The sequence below is a fragment of the Xiphophorus hellerii genome, chromosome 6 (assembly GCF_003331165.1).
Source record: "Xiphophorus hellerii strain 12219 chromosome 6, Xiphophorus_hellerii-4.1, whole genome shotgun sequence".
Taxonomy (NCBI): Eukaryota; Metazoa; Chordata; class Actinopteri; order Cyprinodontiformes; family Poeciliidae; genus Xiphophorus; species Xiphophorus hellerii.
Window position 1 is genome coordinate 30,173,449 of NC_045677.1, and position 17,966 is coordinate 30,191,414.

The 17,966-nt window shown below is 42.2% G+C and overlaps 1 protein-coding gene and 2 gene segments (V, D, J or C); all 3 read right to left on the reverse strand.

Moving 5' to 3' along the window:
• Nucleotides 1–2,353: 2,353 nt before the first annotated feature.
• LOC116721048 (T cell receptor alpha variable 18) lies at nucleotides 2,354–3,456 on the reverse strand. The gene is made up of 2 exons (XM_032564608.1): nucleotides 3,286–3,456; nucleotides 2,354–3,158 (listed from the first exon to the last, which is right to left on the reverse strand). The coding sequence occupies exons 1-2, from the start codon at nucleotides 3,326–3,328 to the stop codon at nucleotides 2,743–2,745; spliced, it is 459 nt and encodes a 152-aa protein (XP_032420499.1). The 5' UTR covers nucleotides 3,329–3,456; the 3' UTR covers nucleotides 2,354–2,742.
• A 1,872-nt stretch (nucleotides 3,457–5,328) lies between these two features.
• LOC116721935 (T cell receptor alpha variable 20-like) lies at nucleotides 5,329–6,517 on the reverse strand. The segment is given in 3 exon segments: nucleotides 5,329–5,372; nucleotides 5,945–6,274; nucleotides 6,347–6,517. Coding segments are annotated over 3 exon segments (429 nt in total).
• A 3,052-nt stretch (nucleotides 6,518–9,569) lies between these two features.
• On the reverse strand, nucleotides 9,570–10,271 carry LOC116721060 (T cell receptor alpha variable 3-like). The segment is given in 2 exon segments: nucleotides 9,570–10,038; nucleotides 10,136–10,271. Coding segments are annotated over 2 exon segments (438 nt in total).
• Between the last annotated feature and the right edge of the window lie 7,695 nt (nucleotides 10,272–17,966).

The following is a 17,966-nucleotide window of genomic DNA, read 5'->3' on the forward strand; positions in this document are numbered from 1 at the left end:
CCGTGTTACACATAAAAAGTGAAAGGAAAGATATGGTCTGGTGAAATATATGTTTCTTTTGAATGGATTTGAGTCGTTCTCCATTGAAACATGTTCTGACAATGGGCTAAAGGATTTTGAAACAATAGATAACAAATTTATAGCGATTAATGAAGCATATTTTGGTAAATTAACTTAGGAAAACAATTATAGAAATTAAAAATATTATTGTGTTAGCCATTTTCAGAGCATTAATTTAATGGAGCAAGAATGTTTAAAGAAATGTTTTGAAGAATCTGTTATTGATTAAAGTTATCACTAATCAGTAAAAGTACTCAGGTGGGATTATAATGATTTTTCTAAACTTGATTTTTGTTTTGATTTACATCCATTTAAAATGATTTTGAATAAAACGTTAAATTCAACGACAAGCAAAAGACCTAGGTAAAATTGGTATATTCTGAAAATGCCTAGATTTGTCAAATTATACATTGACATTATAATTGCTCCAAGTTTAACTCTTTTGAATTTTTGTTTAAGGAAAGCATGTTGAATGTTTTAGACAAATAACCAGTAAGATCCAGTTTGTACTATAAAAGTAATTTAAACTGGACTGTCTAATTCACTTTGATATTCATTGTTTTGATGATAAATGTAAACTGTACAACTGCAACAAATTTTAAGCTTTTGTTTATTGTTTTGTTTTGTTTGTTTAGTTTTATTTTATAAGATTGATTTAAGAGAAAGATCTGCATATGTTTAACATTTTGGCAAAACATTATTTTGGAAACATGTCTTTTGAAGCTGGTGGTAACAGGGTTTTGTGCATTAGTTTTCTCTGTTATTGCCTGTATATGTCTGTCCTACATTTGCTGAAGATCTAATACTTTCTTTGTCTAGTGTTTTATTTCAGAAGAGGCAACACTTACAGAAACGTGAAGTGACATGGAAAAATACAGATATTGATCCGACATACATCGATGCCATCGGAGTCCCTCGTGGAGTGCCTGATGAATATAAATTAGTTGATCAGGTCGGGGCTGGTTTTGAATCTACAATTTGTTGGTGGTGCACGATTAACAAAAACGTAGACAGAATAAATTACATCCATTACAATGTACAAAAACTGGGCAACTGGACACAGGCTGGTTTCGAGGCAGTGCATGAACAGCTGGCTGCTACTTCACTGATGGCTTTTCAGAACCGCATAGCTCTTGACATGCTGCTGGCTGAGAAAGGAGGGGTGTGCATGATTTTTGGAGAAAAATGTTGCACATTTTTACCAAACAATACAGCAGCTGATGGAAGCTTAACGAAGGCCATTACAGGGCTTCGCACCCTTAATGGCAAAATGAAGGAACACTCTGGAGTGGATACTTCCATGTGGGATGCATGGATGGATGCCTTTGGGAAGTATAGAAACCTTGTGTCCTCTGTCTTAGTATCAATTGCAGTATTTGCTGCAATTTTGACTTTGTGTGGATGTTGTTTTGTTCTGTGCCTGCGTTCTTTGTTTAACCGTCTCATTACCACAGCGATTTCACCCATGGAGGACCAGATGGCACAGATGTATCCTTTATTAGAGAAAAAATCTGATGTTGACAAAGAATACTCTGATGAGGATTCTTCTGATAGGTATCCAGATCCTGGCTTTTGGACTGGGATCTCCCAGCTGAAAATCATTTGAAGAGACTGTTTTTTGGAGTTATATGAGCGGTGCAACAAATATTTGTTAAACAGGGCGGAAATGTTAGGTAAATTGTATTAGTAATTATCAAATATTTGTTGTATCATGTAGTCTTGTAGTTACATTTAGATATTGTTTGCTTATATGCTTTTACTCTTTATTTTTAGTATAAGTAATGCTTCTGTGTGTTAAATAATTCTGATTCTTTCCTAAGGCTTCCTTGAGAGAGAGAGGTGATAGGTATTCTCAGCATGACTCCCTGGGAATTGGAGGTGTGAGTTGCTCCCAGCAGAGTTTTACAATCCTGCAATAAACTCTGCTTTGTGATACAAAGCCGTTGCTTTGAAGCTATGCAACGTGTCTTATTCGACGCCGTGCCTGGAGAAAGAAAGATTTAGAGTATAGATAACATGTGTCTAGATTAGTGAATGTCATTAGCGCTGCAACCATGCTTTGACTCCACCCTTTTAGAGTTGCAGCGCCCCTTGTGGCAGGGTTCCTAAAGATCAATAAAGGAGAGGAACAGACAGATGTGTTGCAGAGCGGTCGGAGATTTGTAACTGTAAACACATCTCTGTCTGCTCTCCTCGCGAGAAACAAAGAATCTAACTCTCTTGTCTTTCCTGTATTTGTTTAAATTGTCTCTAATAGGTATTTAGACCTGACATTATACAATCTTGCAATTTTTAAATTAGGTAGAGTTGTAAAGCTTTTATTTTTTACCTAAAATTAAATGCGTATTTAGATTTTCTATTATTTCAAATGTTCTTTTACTCAACAGTTATTTTGATTCAGATCCCAGTAAAGAATCATATCAAATGTCTCTTACTAAACTTTTCTCTTTTAACTGGATTTGACTGAGGATTGGAAGATAAATATGTCTTAGAAATCTAAACATCTTAAAAAATAAATTCTTATTTTTTTAATATCTGTTTTATTCCATCTGCTATCTTATGACTGCTGATGTAGATCTGAACCTCTTTGGTCAACTATTGTTGATTTGAAAGTTGCTGCAGAAATAAATTTGACAGTTTTTTCTCTTTAGACAGAACATGCAACTTAAAATGAGCATGACGTCATTTCAGGCTGAAACCCAACGAAACAGAGGAAGAACAGAGGGAGTGAGGCCCTCTAGTGGCTGTTGTGGAGTACTGCAGGTTTTTGTGCAGGGTTCTGGTGTTTCCTGTCACTGTGGGCTGCAGAGCACAGTAGTACACAGCAGAGTCTGACAGATGGAGATCCTGGATCTTCAGGTCAAAGTCTGAGTTGTTGACCTTTGCATCAAATCTGTCTTTGCTAAACTCAGGAGCATTGTCTCTGGTTGTGAAATATTGCTTCAGCATGTACTTTGCAAAGCTGTTATCTTCTTGTCTGTACCAGAACACAGCATGATTTGTATCAGTAGTCTGATAAGTACATCTCAGAGTCAGTGATTCTCCTGCAGCAGCAACAACTTCTCCTTCTGTCTGCTTCACTGAGTCTCCTTTACACTCTGGGGAAGAACAGAACATGCAGAGGAAGAGATGGATCAATAAAGATGATTGATTAAAGGAGAACAATCAGCAGCTTTAAAGACTTCTACTCCATGTAGAGGAAACATGTTGATCTTTGTATCTTACCAGAGAAAAGAGCAGCCAGAATAATCCACAGCCAATGTTCCATCTGTCCACCAAGGTTTAAATCAGCAGGAGGAAGCAGCTGATGTTCAACATTCAGTCTGACTATTGTTCTCTTCACAGCCAGCAGCGGCTCCAGTGTGCATGCTGCCCTGAGGAAGCACCGCCTTTGTTGAACTCCGCCCTCACACACAAACACACACTCCCATTAATTTCTATAACTAATCTTGATATGTCCCCTGAGCCATTTCATTCCCACCTTATTCCCATCGCCTAACTCAAAAATTGTGTTTTTATTGAGTGGACATGGCAAAATGTCCTCACAGCTATAAATGTCCACACAATGTTAGTCGTTTGTCAAGATTAAGTCCTCATAATGATAGCTAAACCAGCACACACACACACACACACACACACAATTTTTTTCTCTGTCTCTGCAGAGGCTTTACATTAATTTCCAGCCCAACTCTAAATTAACTCAGAAACATCACTTCCTGTGGACTGGACTTACATCCCCACTAGTCGGTCCCCACAACATAGTATGTTAGTGAAATGGTCCTTATTGAGCACCAAATACAAGACCACACACACACACACACACCCTTAAACACACACTTATGTGCTAAATTGGCAGATTATCCAATCCTTGACATTTTCTACCTTACTGCTGCTGAACATGATTTTTTCCCATTTTCTAACTTATCAGAACTATTAAGGGCAAAACGTCATACTAATGTGTTTAATTTTAGGTCAACTAGATTCTTACAAAGAGTGGATATGGATTTGTCTGTAACATCCCTCTGTGAGATGTGGAAGTGAAAAACCTACAGGAAGGCTAAGATGAATAAAAAGAACATTTTTATTAAACACAAGCCCATTTTACAGACCGGAGCACAATCTGGAGGAAACAAAGCCAGTCCAGAGTTTCCCAAAGATCTACAGTCTCTGCATCTCTTCATGGGGTCCAGGCAGCATCCTCAGCTCAGCATATGGCCTTCGTCATCATTTAAAAAGTGATCTGCTGCTTGTTCACAAACAGCCTCATGGTTTAAATGTTGGCTGTTTGATATTTCCCTGGAGAGAGACTCTGTTCTCCCAGCAATTAACTCATGATAAACCAAGAGTGTAACTTGTCACGAGTTGGTGTGAGGTGGTGGTGAGGCAGACGCTTGAGACCCAGGTAAGATGTATGATGACAGTTTAATGGTGAAAGCGCAAAATCCAAAACACCAGGCAGCACGACTGAGCAGAAGCCAGGGCTCAACGCCGGTAGCAACTGGTTATTAGAATGGACAGCAAACAAAACGGTGCATACGACACGCACAAACGACTGCAAGACAAGGACCCGACGAGGACGCAGACACACAGGTGGCATTAAATACACAGAAACGAGACACACCTGGGAATGATCAAGGGGAGACAGGAAGGCACAGAGACTCAGGGACACAGAAAACTCAAAATAAACACAGAGAAAACACAGATCCCGACAAACTTTGTGTTGCAGTCGGTGGGGACGAGGAGGAGCCGGGGGGCTGATGCACCCACAGTGACTGAAAGGTCTTTTCTTTTTTAGTGCTAAGAATAAAACCAAAACTTACATGTGAATGCCATACAGTCTTATTCAAAAATTAGGACATACATCCTGATCAGGTTGTCAGTTTAATAGTACTTTTCCAAAATAACCTTTTAGCAGCTATTAAACATACTACGAAATATAAATATGTTAAAACATCTAATTAATCTATATAATGTCTTTCACTTGGTGATAGGGTTAGGGTTTTTTCTCAGTCTGTCAGCTTAACGTCACACGCAGACTCGTTGCCATGGCAACCAATAAACACCAGCCCCGGGAGCGCGGAGCACAGATTATTCAAGTGCATCAGGAAATAAGTCAAGAGAAACATAAAGACAAAAGGGGCAGGAAATATTGGTGGGACTGTCCCCATCAGGCCAGAGTTGGTGGGGACATGTCCACACCAGACCTTCAGGAAGTTACGCCTTAGTGATAAACTACTAAAATATTGTCAGCATGTTGGTAAGCTGCAGTCAGGTGTGACTGCCAGAGTCCAGGTAGGAGTCCTGTCTGGGGTCTGGGATAATAAACATGTTCCTACTTAATTCTAATGTTTATCCATCAGATAACAAACAGGACTTTTTAGAAAGTCCTTACATTTGAAAAGTTTTTAGCTGTTAGATTTCTTTCCAGGCTTTAAATAGCATGTAAAAGAAAGCTGTCTGTCCATGGCAGCTCTTAATAGCTGGTACTGGCAGGAGTCCGATGTGCCAGACTTGGTGGTCCAACCAATCCCCAGGATGGGTTTTGGTACCAAAGCACTGAGAGCTGGTAGCATGGAAAGAGCCAGAGTCTTTCTGTTCTCTGAGGTCCAGATGGAGATGCCATGCAGTTATCCAGCAGCAACTTTATAGCATCTTGGCTGCCATCAATAAAACACTGCTGGTTATAAAATATGTAGCTGATCCAGTGATCAATAATGAAAATATTTCTTAGAAATAGTTATGCAAATGTCATCCAATTAGACCGACTTATCAGAGGGATTGTTTTCTCTGTTCAGTTTTTTTATTGCCTCATAAACAATCAGACTGAAACCTAACAAACCATAGAAGCAGAGCAGGGAGTGAGGCCCTCTAGTGGCTTCTGTGGAGTACTGCAGGTTTTTGTACAGGGTTCTGGTGTTTCCTGTCACTGTGGGCTGCACAGCGCAGTAGTACACAGCAGAGTCTGTCACTGCAGCAGAGGAGATCTTCATGGACATTTCTTCTTTGCTTCCTTTAAATGTCATCCTGTCCAGATGTTCTGATCCACCTGAAGGTGAGTGAGACCTCAGGAACTCTGGAGGTTCTCCTGGATTTTGTCGATACCAGAATAAGAAATAAGCAGAATCTTTGGTGTAAGTACAGGTCAGAGTAACAGAGCTGCCCTCTGAACTGAACTCCTCAGTCTTCGCTGCAGTGAGTTGTTGACAGTTTACACCTGAAGGAAGAAAAACTGATATAAGTGAAGAACAAGAAGGATCAGATTATTCTCTGAAAGACTCCAACCAACCTGATCCAGTGATCAGAACCAGCAGAGTGAATCCAGATGTGAGCAGAGACAGCATGTTGAGCAGAGTTAATGTTGGAGAGTTGAGCTGAGCTGAAGGAGGAAGTTTGAGTCTCTTTAGAGATCAGGGACAGATCAGCTCCTCCTCTTCCTCCTCTTCCTCCTGGCTAACAGACTCACAGCTTCAGCTGACCAAAGAACAGATCATTTAGGGAATTGTATTGACTCACAGTATTCAGCCTCCTTGAATTAATCCTTTTTTTGCTTTTTTGATGAAATCAAGATCTTTTTTGCACAGTCACATGGAGTTACAAGAAAACCTGGGTGGCGAGAGTTTTTCTGTCTCACTGCAAAGTAACTGACTCAGCAGTGGTGACTTTATAAGTTTCTCATTAATAAAACTGATTCTATTAAAACTGTCGTTGTCCTTCCAAACATGATTACTTCATCCTCAGTAAGAGAGGATGAATGCAACTATAGAACCTGATGTGTGATTGGACTGTTTATCAGTCAGTAAGTTATCAAAAATATTATATTCATCCAAACTCCGACTTGCATGTTGGACCCCGTCCCAGTCAAATCATTTAAAGAAATGTTTCCTTTGATTACTGCCCCCATTTGAGCAAATCCCAGGGGAGATGGGGAACACTGAGTCAGAGTCGGACATGTTCCATGCCTCCATCGTTAAGGCAGCTGACTGCAGGTGTGGCCGCAAGGTTATCTGTGCCTGACCCAACAGCAACCTGGGAACCTGCTGGTGAACGCCGGTAGTGAGGGATGCTGTCAGGCTGAAGAAGGAGTCTCATCAGACCTTGTTGGCCTGTGGGACCCCAGAAGCAGCTGATGGGTACCAGCGGTCCTAGTGGTATGCAGCTTGGGTGGTTGCTGAGGCAGAAATACACCATGGGAATTTGGAGAGTCCATGGAGAAAGACTTCTGTACAGCTTGGAGGCATTTCTGGTCCTCAGTCCGGCATCATGGAGTGGAGGCAGGGCAGTACACCACCAATACAGTTTCCAGTGGAAATGGTGTTCTGATGACCCCGAGTTGGAACTTATGTGAGCAGAATACTTCAAGGGCCTCCTCAATCCCAACAACGCGTCTTCCACTGAGGAAGAAGAGCCTGGAGACGTTGGATCTGGTTCTGATCGTTGGACACTGGACCAGCTCTATATCCACAGCAGGGGCCTGGGGGTTCTGGGAGTTGGCCAAACCAGTCTACATGTGGACTTGGAGAGGACTTGGAGACCATGTCACTTGGAGTCCTGTGGGGGTTACTCTTGGAGAACGGCGTACCAGGCCTTTGATACGGGCTGTTAGTTCCCTGTTTGGCTGCTGTCAGTCTGGTACGCTTTGCAGGAAGGAAGTCGGGCTCGTTTCTGGTGAGAGTTGAATGCCACCAAGATCGCCCTTTGTAATGGATTCTAGGTGCAGATAAAGTGGATTTATTTTGGTGGCCTCAGGATCGCCACTATGCCTTTTGTAGATGATGTTTTCATATTGGCTTCGTTAGGTTGTGATCTACCGCTTTTACTGGAGCGATTCACAACCGGATGCGAAGCAGCCGGGATGAGGATGAGTGTTGTCAAGTAGGAGGACCTTGAACCAGAAAAAGGTAGAGTGCCGTCTCTGGGTCGGGGGGATGCCCTGCCCCAAGGGGAGGAGTTGAAGTATCTCTGGGTTCATGAATGATGGAAAAATGGAAGGTGAGATCGACAGGTGGATTGGCTCAGCGTCTGCAGTGAAGCGGGCGCTGTACCGGTCTGTTGTGGTGAAGAGAGAGCTGAGCCAAAATGCGACTCTTTCTATCTATGTTCAAACAATTATCAATCAATCAATCAAATTTTATTTGTATAGCACATTTCAGCAGCAAGGCATTTCAAAGTGCTTTACATCATTACAAACACAGAAACACAAAGCAATATAGAATCAATAATCAAAACACAGCATTAAGTCAAGTTCCATCAATAAATTTGTAATTGATTACATTTCAAATACAATCCTAAACAGGTGGGTTTTTAGTCGAGATTTAAAAGAAGTCAGTGTTTCAGCTGTTTTACAGTTTTCTGGAAGTTTGTTCCAAATTTGTGGTGCATAGATGCTGAAAGCTGCTTCTGGTTCTGGTTCATCTGTAATCATGAGTTTTGGAACATGATTGAAAAACAGGATCATGGATGCAAGTGACATATTTTTTTCTGCAGGATAAAAACTTTTTAAGCTAACTTGAATAATGATCTTGAATAATGATTACTGCAATATTTGTTACTTGGATCAGTTGAAATGAATGTGTAATTGATTCGAAATGACTTATTGGTGAATAGAAATACATGTAATTAAACCTGAAATGTCATTGTGATAATATCAAAAGTTTCTTTAATATCCGAATCATCCCTGTTCTACAGTCCCTCCACTGGCTCCCTGAAGCTCAGAGAATAGACTGTAAAATATTGCTGGTAGTTTATAAATCACTGAACGGTTTAGCACCACAATACATTAAAGATCTGCTGCTCATGTATCAACCTCCCAGAACCTCTTAGGTCTTCTGGTTCTGGTTCTGCTTTGCATCCCCAGAACCAAATGAGGAGAAGCAGCTTTCAGCATCTATGCATCACAAAACTGGAACAAACTTTCAGAAAACTACAAAACAGCTGAAACACTGACTCATCTAGATTAAATGTTTAGTGCTTGAAGCAGAATCAATTAAGAATTTAACGATGGCACATAACTTGGTGTGACGTTTTGATTGTTGATTCTATGCTGCATGACTTTGTATTTTTATGATATAAAGCACTTTGAAATGCCTTGTTGCCGAAATATGCTATAAAAATAAAATTTGATATTATTGATTGATTTTCAAAGTCACCCTTTGAAAAGACTCAGACTGAATAATCTAGTTTCTGTGTGTGTGTGTTTTATGTTAGTTCAATGATGTACCAAATACTAGGATTGTTTCATTTTCCTCTGTGAAAACCGAGCAGGGAGTGAGGCCCTCTAGTGGCTGCTGTGGAGTACTGCAGGTTTTAGTGGTTTAACAGGGAGTGAGGCCCTCTAGTGGCTGCTGTGGAGAACTGCATGTTTAGTGGTTTAACAGGGAGTGAGGCCCTCTAGTGGCTACTGTGGAGTACTGCATGTTTATTGGTTTAACAGGGAGTGAGGCCCTCTAGTGGCTGCTGTGGAGAACTGCAGGTTTTAGTGGTTTAACAAGGAGTGAGGCCCTCTAGTGGCTGCTGTGGAGTACTGCAGGTTTTAGTGGTTTAACAAGGAGTGAGGCCCTCTAGTGGCTGGTGTGGAGAACTGCAGGTTTTAGTGGTTTAACAGGGAGTGAGGCCCTCTAGTGGCTGCTGTGGAGTACTGCAGGTTTTTGTACAGGGTTCTGGTGTTTCCTGTCACTGTGGGCTTCACAGCGCAGTAGTACACAGCAGAGTCTGTCACTGCAGCAGAGGAGATCAGCAGATCCATCTGGGTTTTATCAGCATTCATGTTGAAGGAGAAACCAGGAACCGGATCCTGGAGTTTAGTTCCTGTTCCTAAATGGGAGATCAGGAACTCTGGACCTTTTCCAGGATATTGTCGATACCAGAAGAAATAATCGTTGCCGTCTGCTGTTTTGGAGTAAGTGTAGGACAGAGTAACTTTGCTGCTTTCTACAGCGAACTCTTCTTTCTGAAGCGCAGTGAGTTGTTGGCATCTGACTCCTAGAAGAAAAGAAATCTGTTAGTTTCAGTTACTGGAAATAAATTCACATTAATAAAACTTTGAAAATGTGTTTTTGAAAAACAGAGACAGTGTGACCTGTTAGCAGAGAGATGATGAGCAGAGACAGACCATAATAGTCCATGTTGAGCAGAGTTAATGTTGGAGAGTTGAACTGAACTGAAGGAGGAAGTTTGAGTCTCTTTAGAGATCAGGAACAGATCAGCTCCTCCCTGAAGCTCTCAGCTCCTCTTCCTCCTCCTCCTCTTCCTCCTGGCTAACATACTTTCAGCTTCAGCTGCTTTCTGATGGAAATAAATGAAACTGTTATAAAACATAAATATAAAGTTTGTATTGAGAAATCTGCAGTCAATTCAACTGAATCATCAATACAAATTCTAAATCAGTGCATTAAGCTCAGTTTATTCAAATTGATTAAAAGGTTTTCTGTATGCAGTAATCCAGTGGATTGCATCAAGTCCTTAATTTATTCATTCCCTCCTTTTAACAGGAAGAAACAGCTCTGTCAGAGTTACCTGCTGTGGTGTGAGTCTGAAGACCAACCAGTGCAGAGACAGTACAGGAAATGATTGGACTAGCTGTTCTGGTTAATGAGGAGAAGGAGGAAGCTGAGCTCTGGATGGTTCCTGGAGGCAGAACCATGTTGGACTGGGCCAACATGGTTTTACCTGAAGCCCATTACCTGTTTTCTCTACATGGAAGGTCAGTGTGATGTTGGTTTTTGGAATATGTTTAACCCACATGCAAAACACTCTCAGGAAAGGAAGCAGAATTTAGAGATTTCTAATTAATAGAGTCCAGTGAAGAGCTGTACTCAGGAGAGGAAGGGATTCAGCAGACCGCTCGGGGAGGGGGCGTGGCCCACGGGGTCAGCAGCGGACAGGAAGGTTAGCCTTGATCTCCACCATGAGCAAACAGCAGGATTCGAGGTTCTGACAGACAAATGGAACGAATGTTGACGATGGGGTGGTGGATGCAGGCCAGGAGGTGAGTCAACGAAACGCAAAGACAGTCCTTGATGGGAACCATGGTGAGCAGCCGTGTGATGGAGAAGTAGGAGGGCGGACAGGGTATGCAGCAGCAGTGGAGTGGACGGAGCCAACTGTGGAGCCTTGACCAGAATCTGAGTGGACCGGAACAACAGGAAATCCAGATCTGGAGGTCGGTTCAGGTAACCTGAATGAGGCAACGAGGTGGAGGAGCGACACTAAAAGACGCTGAGATCTAGAAGGGCTTGGAGCTTTACCACTACTGGTTAACACTCGGCCGCCAAAGTGCTGCCTGATAAGATAAGAAAGGCAAACAGAGTCAGGGGTAGAGTGATGTTCTGTTGGGTTAGTAAAGCTAATGAGGACATTAAGCTTTTTATGGCTGAGGATATCAATGCATTTAGGTCGTCTCACCCAGACCTGCTGTTGTCTGGTTTCCTCATTCAGGTTAGCTGAACCGAACATCAGGTGTTCTTAAGTAGATGGAAACAAACTGCAGAGGATCATACCTGCTGCCTGACGCCCTCATGATGCAGATCACACAAGCTGCAGAAAAGGACTGGAGGAATAGGAGAACACAAGTCCTGGACCCCAACAGTCAGATGTAGGGTCAGCGGTAGGGTCAGGTGTAAGGTCAGGTCTAAGGTCAGGTGGAAAGTCAGGTCTAAGGTCAGATGTAGGGTCAGGTCTAAGGTCAGGTGTAAGGTCAGATGTAGGGTCAGCCATGAGCCACAGGGTTTCCTGGGGCGTCCATCAGTCCCCGGCTTTAGCTCAGTTTTGGGAATAATTAACTGCTGAGTGATTTTAAAATGTGTGAAGTGAAGCCAGTCTTACAGAAACCTTAATCTTGATTCTGCCTTGATTTTCCACTTCCATCCTGTCTCCAAGCTGACATTCCTGAATAAAATACAAGCCGTAGAAACCCAGATCAGATCCAGGCTCTGTCGGTTCAGATCTCTGATCCGTTTCACTTTGCATTTCTAAAACAGCAATCCACTGAGGTTTCTTTAGAAAAAGGATTTGTTAATAGCTGCTGATGAAGGAGATGAGAGGTGAACAGAGGTCTATGGAGCAGAGATAAAGTTTACTGGATTTACGAGGTGATCTGGGCTGAGAGTCCATGTGGACCCCGGACACGATGTGACGTCTTCGGGTGATCTGGAGCGGGACAGATCACCCGGAGGAAGTTCTGCAGAAAGACAGACAAGCTGCGTCTCAGGCTGCTTCTTTGGGTTGGGAGGCTGCTTTGCTTTGCTAGTGACTGACCTCTGTGGGGGGCGGCTGCCCTGGGCCGGTGCCTGGTCGGTGTGGAGCTGCTGTGACCTTTTAGTCCTCTAGAAAGTCACCTGTCTGCTGTTCTGGGTCGCTGTGCGTTGTAGAGCTCACAGTTACACCAATGTGATTTATAACGTGAGCCAGGCAGTCAGGAAAGAATCATAAGATAATGATTATTATTGATTTATCCCACAGAGATTAAAAATCTTTTACAAGAGAATCCTGGCCAAGACTGGCAGCAGCTCACAATTTACAGAACATTCACACAGCAAAACAGAAAAAGTTCACAGTCATAAATTTACATGTTTCCTTCTCAAAGAACAGTCTGAGAAATATTTAGAGACAACAGACCCTTTAGGTTCATGTATGTCTGACACTGGTTCCAAGACGATGCAGCAGAAAACTGGAAAAAATTCAATAGCAACTTTTAATAACTAAACCTTATTTAGCCATTAATCAATAGTTAATTAACTTTGAAAACATTCTTAATTAAGAATGTTTTGAATATGATAAACTATATATTAAAACATTTAATAATACTTTTTTTCCATAAAGACGAATTCCTGCCAAAACCAACATGTATGTTTTTAAATGCTCTAATGTACTTTCAAACTTCCCTCTAGTGGCTGCTGTGGAGTACTTCAGGTTTTAGTGGTTTAACAGGGAGTGAGGCCCTCTAGTGGCTGCTGTGGAGTACTGCAGGTTTTAGTGGTTTAACAGAGAGTGAGGCCCTCTAGTGGCTGCTGTGGAGTACTGCAGGTTTTAGTGGTTTAACAGGGAGTGAGGCCCTCTAGTGGCTGCTGTGGAGTACTGCAGGTTTTAGTGGTTTAACAGGGAGTGAGGCCCTCTAGTGGCTGCTGTGGAGTACTGCAGGTTTTTGTACAGGGTTCTGGTGTTTCCTGTCACTGTGGGCTGCACAGCGCAGTAGTACACAGCAGAGTCTGTCACTGCAGCAGAGGAGATCAGCAGATGAAACGTCTTTCTTGTTTTCTCGTGTCTCAAAGAAAGCCTTCCTGTTGTGTCTGAATATCCTGAGGTGACCAGCTGTGGAGATGAACTGGGCGTCTGTCGGTACCACAGCAGCAGGGTTACTGTTCCTGAATAGTTGCAGGACAGAGTCACGTCGTTTCCTTCCAAATTCAGTTGATCGTCTTTAAATGGTGTCAGTAAATCCTCAGAGGATCCTGGAAACAACAGATTGATAATTCAGTTTTAACAAACTTAAAGCTCCAGATGTTTTCCTGCCTTCTGTCTCCTTCTCCACCTGCTGCATCTTTAGATGACTCACCTGGCTGAAGGCAGAAGATCATCATCATGCAGGAGAAAAGCAGCAGCTGCATTGTTTTCCCTGGTACTGACAGAAGAACAGAGAGAACGCAGCAGCTCTTCAGCTCCAACACAAAGTCTGTCAGAGTGGAGCTCCTCCCCTCACTGAGCCTGGTGATGGGCCGTCCCATTAAAACCAGTCCAAACTCAGACTGTGTCATGCTAGAACCAGTCGGAATGATTCAGACCGGGATCTGGAGGGAACGCTGCAGCTGTTCAACAACCGGATAAACGTTTCTCATTTGTTCTGCCTGGGAGACAAGAACACCTGATGGGACCTGGTCTGTGGAGTGACAGAGTGCTTGATATACCTTGTGTGGCAGCTGAAGGAGGAACAGCTTGTCCTGCTCTCTCCCGTTTTTACTGATAACTTTGCCTGAGCTATTTTTAAAGTGACAGTTTTTATAGTTATATTCACATTTTCAACTTCATAACTGGATTACTTCAAACCTATGGACTGGGGGATTTTCTTACTTTTATTTTTACCTTACTTTTCTTCATCTCCAAGTTGAACCAGGACAAAATGCCTCCGGCCGACCCCAAGGACATTAGCAGTATTATACAACGACTTCAGTCTATAGAAATGAAGATCAAACAGCTGGAGGTGAACTTTGAAATTAACGCTAACTGTGGAAATCAGACAACTCTTCTTCAAATCAACGGAGAGGTTGTACGCCTCGCATCAAGCAGCCCACCCTGGAACGCTCTGGGTGCCAAGCCGAAGCAAAAGTCTTACACCGCAGATCTGATGAGGCGATTGACAGGGAGAACTCCTCACCTGGACGAATCAGCGTGGCCGGCTCTGAGCCGAAACCCACCTTCAACCTCAACACCTGCTCCACCAAAGAAAAACAAACAAGCAGCTGCAACCAAAACGGTTCCACCGACCCCGCTCCCAAGGACAGAGCGACCAGCCCGAGCCTCAAAACATTCTGACTCTGTGGGAATCCCACTGAAAAACAGATTTTCTGTACTCCAGCCTGAGCCTCTGAGTGAAACCTCGCTTTCAAACATCAACAGTGAGGCAAGTCCAACACATCCACCCCCCAAAGCCCCAAAGGACAAAGCGGCTACCAGGAAAACGAAAGGTATGCCCAAAGTGCTTATTGTTGGAGATGAGGCAGTAAACGGAATCAGTCACGTTTGCAATCCCAAGAAAACGAGAGTGATTTCTTTTCCTGGTGACACTGTATCTGATTTAACTTGTAAAGTTCTTTCGCTAACCGCTGATCAGCCAGATATTGAGTCCTTAGTTGTGAATGTTGGAGCCAACGATGTGGCAAAGCAGAAATCTGAGATTCTGAAAAAGGACTTTAATATTCTTCTGAAAACTATGGGAATGTTGAAAATGAAGTTATTTCTCAGTGGTCCAATTCCATCACCTCAATGGGGAGACGAAAAACACTCCAGGCTGGACATGATAAACAAATGGCTGATTAAAAGCTGCTCTGCCAGCTCAGTGACCTTCATCGATAACCTCTGGATCTATTGGCAGAGCTTTCACCTTTTTGGAAGAAGCGGACGCAATCTTAATAAACATGGGATAAAGCTGCTCACTGCAAACCTTTTTCATTTTATCAACAAGGACAGCAACGTGATCATCGCTTCAGAAGAACAGGCTCAAGGATTTCTGACTAGGAAGAAACCCTCTGCTTATCAGGAACAACCAGTTTTAAAACAAGCTGATACATCGACTGGAGACGGAGCGACTGGTTCCCTTCCTCCTTCTCCCCTCCCTCTCTGCTCACCCACTCATTCACAGGATTCACAAGATAAACATGGAGAAATGTCTTCTGGACCGGAGTTTCTTAAATTTACAGATGGAATGAATCAACAGGTTGTACTTGGGACGTCTCTCCTTAGCGCTTACGTATCAGACCTCACTTCATTTAAGCCACCTGACTCTAACGTCCCAGAGGATCCATCACTCTCATTTCAGAGGTCTGAGGCCGGGGTCCAGACTTTATCTTTACACCCTTCTTGCTCCAGAATATGTCTGGCCCCCCGGCACTGCAGAACAGGATATTACCTGTCCGGATCACTACAAGAAAATTTACAAGAAACAGAAACATAAAATACAGGGGACCTAATTCAAACATCAGACTGATCCCCTGCCTAAAGGAACCTCAGACTGAAGATTTCTTGGCCTCCAAGTCACTTAAACTAGCTCTTTTAAATCCCAGATCTCTCTGTGCTAAAGCTCTATTACTTAATGATTTCATCACTGAGCATAATATCGATGTTATGTTTCTGACAGAAACATGGTTGAATGATAATAATGAATCGATCGTACCAATTGAATCTGCGCCTCCTAACTACAATTTCTTCAGTGAGAATACAAAACATAAAAAAGGAGGAGGCGTGGCTTCAATATTTAAGAATCCCATAAATTGTAGTAAAATCTCTTTGGGTCACTTCACCTCTTTTGAGTATCTTGGTATTGAGGTTAAAGGCCACAAACGAACTTTGACTGTAACTCTATACAAAACTCCAACTTTTGTGGAAAATTTCTTTACTGACTTGAATGAACTTCTATCTCTTATATGTATTGATTATGATTGTTTAATAATTGTTGGTGATTTCAACATTCATGTTGACGACCCCCAAGACAGAGGGGCAAAAAAGCTCGCTAATATTTTAGAGACTTTTGGTCTAACACAACATGTCAAACAAGCAACACACACTCAAGGACACACACTGGACCTGGTTATCAGTAAGGGTGTGAATATTTCCAATCTCTCTGTAACTGATGTCGCCTGTCGCATCACTTCCTGTTATTTTTGAAAGCTCTTTATCTTTTAACCCACTTGGACAAACAGCAACCATCACAAAACGTTCTCTCACTGAAAACACAGCAGAAACTTTTAATCAAATCTACTCTTCTTCCTCACCCTTAAGCTGTAATGATGTAGATAAGTTGGTAAAAGATTTTCAGTCTAAAGTCTCAGATATCATTGATTCCATTAAAATGAAGGTTGTGTCTGGTAAAAAGAAATCTCCATGGAGAAATGCACAAACAGTTAGATCTGCAAGACAACTCTGCCGTAGAGCAGAACGAAAATGGCGTAAAACTCAACTCCACGTTCATTGTGACATCTATAAAGAAAGACTACGTAACTATCATTTAACACTAAAACATGCAAGAGAGGCTTTCTTTGCAGATGTCATAAACAAAAACATTAATAATGCTCCAGCTTTATTTGCAACAGTTGACAGAATCACAAACCCTCCTGTGACGTTACCGCCTGATTTCCAATGTATTGGCGCCTGCAACCAGTTTTCCAGCTTCTTTTCAGAGAAAATTAATAAAATCAGAGGATTAATCTGAACATCCACTATAAAGTCAGTACCAGTGCTGAGCCCAAACAAAACAAATACAGGAAAAATGACCCAATTTCAACTACTTAATTATAAAACCCTACAGGAAATTATAAGTCAATAAGCTCCAGTTCCTGCTGTCTGGATGTTCTAGATCTATAACTCTAGAACATTTCTTTAAGAAAGTCCTGCCTGTTATTGCTGCTGATCTGATCCAGATAGTAACTCATCGCTCTCATCAGGCGTTTTCCCCCAGGCTTTGAAAACAGCAGTAATCAAACCACTGATAAAAAAGAACAATCTGGACAAATCACTACTGCAGAATTACAGGCCGACCTCTGACCTCTGACCTCTCATTCATCAGCAAAGTTATTGAAAAAGCTGTGTAAACAATTAACTAGCTTCCTAAAGATAACCAACCGCTTTGACTCCTTCCAGTCTGGTTTCCATGGTTACCACAGCACAGAGACTGGCCTAGTCAAAGTGTACAATGATATCCATATAAATACGGACTGTGGCAGAACCACAGTGCTGGTTCTGTTGGACCTCAGTGTTGACCATGACATATTACTGAATCGACTGGAGCGTTGGGTCGGACTCTCCGGTCCAGTGCTTAACTGGTTTGAATCCTACATAAAGAACAGGGATTTCTTTGTTTCAATTGGAAACTTCTCATCAAAGAGGTCAAAGGTCACATGTGGGGTACCCCAAGGTTCAATCCTAGGACCCCTTTTATTCAATATTTATATGCTCCCACTAGCTCAGGTTATAACAGGAAATAATATTAGCTACCATAACTATGCAGATGACACACAGCTCTACATTACGATGTCACCAGGTGACCTTTGAACCCATCCAATCACTGAACAGATGCTTAGAACAGATAAATGTGTAGATGTGCCAAAACTTTCTCCAGCTGAACAGAAACAAAACTGAAGTTATTATTTTTGGACCTAAAGAGGAACGATCTAGAGCTATAGATCTAGAGTTATAGATCTAGA